We start from the raw sequence: 2,227 nt of genomic DNA, 5'->3' as shown, positions 1-2,227 counted from the left end.
CTGGGGCAGCTTAGATAAAGCATGTGTTTAGAAATAGCCTATTTCTTCCATAAATCAGTACACTACTAAAATCAGATAATTTAAAACATAGTTATGTATCTTAGTATATAGTTCAATATCATTTTGTGAAAGGGGATCTTGCTTTTAACAATTCTCTTGGGATCTCCAATTAGAGGCTGCTCTTTAAGGTGCAAAAGGACTAGCTTTTCTACATGGTGCTGAGAATAAAGCAATCTATGGGGACTTTCAATTGTCAAATTTTCTACTTGATTCAGTATTCTGTCCTCCTCCAATATCTAGATTACGTCCAATTAGACTTGCTTGTGTAAAAGTTTGTGTTCAGAAGTATCATATCATTCAACATGCTTTTTTTTTTTAAAGTAGTTCTTTTATTAATTAGATAAGAAATCAAACTATTACACAAGCCTAATTTTCCTAATTGAAGGCATTCCTAGCTTATCCAGACGAATTGCTCCACGAGCCATAGGTGGAAATGTATTAAATGTCTCATATATCCTGAGTTGCTGCTGTGGATGAGATACGCCCTCGTTGGACAGCACATCAGCCACTGTGTTTGCTTCTCTGTAACAGTGGGAAAATCGATCTGGATCTTCCATGATCTGCCAAATCTGCCTAATAACCCGTCTAATGTACCAAGGACAATGAATGCGATGCTGGAGAATTCCAATTAATAACAGCGAATCAGATTGCACATTGAGATTCAAAAAACCCCTATGTGCACTGATTTGGAGACCAATAAGGAGGGCACGAGCTTCTGCAAGGAGACATGTCGTTTCCCCAAAATATGCCGAGAAACCAATCAAAGGTAGACCATTTGACTCCCGAAGAACTCCACCGCCTGCACCCACTCCTGGATTACCTTTAGAACATCCATCCGTATTAAGTGTGAGCCGACCAGATTCCTTTGTTTCCCATCGTACAAGTTTATATGTAAACCCAACCTCCGATGAATTAGGCCAGTCATACAAATGATAAAAAGATGGTACTCGGAGAGGTTTTTTTAAATAAATTCCCACCATGGATTGGATTTCGGAGAAAATGGCATGACAAATGGCAATCGACCTCATCTGAACATCGTCAAACATTGCTTTATTTCTTGCCTTCCAGATATGCCAACACACAAGACAGGGAAGAACCCGTCCAATAAACCGACGTATCTCAGAATCGTATGATTTCAACCACCAACCCACTATGCGGAGTCTCAAAGATGACGCTGACAAATCGAATCCACATGCAGCTCCAAAATAATTCCAAATTGTTGATGCTATATTGCCATTTGAAAATAAATGTTCAATTGATTCCTCAGATGGCAATGGACAACAAAAACACTTTGATGGAAGATGGAAACCAATGTTACGTAAACTGTCGGGTATTGGCAGTCTCCCCAGCAAAAGTCTTAACATGAAGAAAGAAACTTTCAAAGGAAGACAAGGATGCCAAATTCTATCAAACACCATTGACGTGTTACGGGCTTGCCTAATATCCCGAAAGGCTGAAGCTAGAGAGAAATTTCCGGAAGAAGTAGGCATCCATATGACTTCCGCTTCACCCCCCTCTTCGGGGACTGGGTGGTTTAAAATGGAGGTCACCATTTGACTTGGCAGTGACTGACATAACCGACTCGTATCCCAATGTCCATTACTGATAAAGTTACTAAATGATAAGTTTGGGATAACCGTCGCTTGGAGGAATAATGCACCATTACCCAACCAATTGTCGTACCAAAAATGACAAGCTCCATCTTTGACCACCCATAGCATAGAAAGTTCCACTTGTCGACTCACATTCACCATCCTTTTCCAGAGTGCCGAGTCCGTTGCTTTGATTTCTACCTGACAGGGATGTTTTTGTCTACAGTACTTCATTCAACATGCTTTGATGTATACTTTCATTTTATAATATGGCAGAGCTGCGGTACCCAGCTATTCGATGGATTGGCCATGGATGACTGGACAGTTGATGAATGCCATTTCTCCACATGAGTTATGGAAACGTATTGATATGCAGCATTACGGTATCTAGGTACTCGTAAGAATGCTTTTCATATCCCATATGCAGTTTTGTGCTCTTGATCTCATTTTATAATGGTCCAGTTATAGTGTAAATGAGAGCCATCTTGGGGCTGTTTTATTACCATTTCAATGAGATAGTGGAGTTAGTCTTGAGTTGGTAGGCGCTGTTGGATGTGCTTGCCTTTCACTCATGG

At 40.4% G+C, this 2,227-nt stretch overlaps 1 protein-coding gene across 1 annotated transcript; it reads right to left on the bottom strand.

Moving 5' to 3' along the window:
* Positions 1-416: 416 nt before the first annotated feature.
* On the bottom strand, positions 417-1,814 carry LOC113780456. Its single transcript, XM_027326255.1, has one exon. The coding sequence runs from the start codon at positions 1,812-1,814 to the stop codon at positions 417-419; it is 1,398 nt and encodes a 465-aa protein (XP_027182056.1).
* Between the last annotated feature and the right edge of the window lie 413 nt (positions 1,815-2,227).

This window comes from Coffea eugenioides, chromosome 8 (assembly GCF_003713205.1).
Source record: "Coffea eugenioides isolate CCC68of chromosome 8, Ceug_1.0, whole genome shotgun sequence".
In the NCBI taxonomy this organism is placed as follows: Eukaryota; Viridiplantae; Streptophyta; class Magnoliopsida; order Gentianales; family Rubiaceae; genus Coffea; species Coffea eugenioides.
Note: the sequence above shows the minus strand (reverse complement) of the source record. Positions and strands in the feature narration are given on the sequence as shown.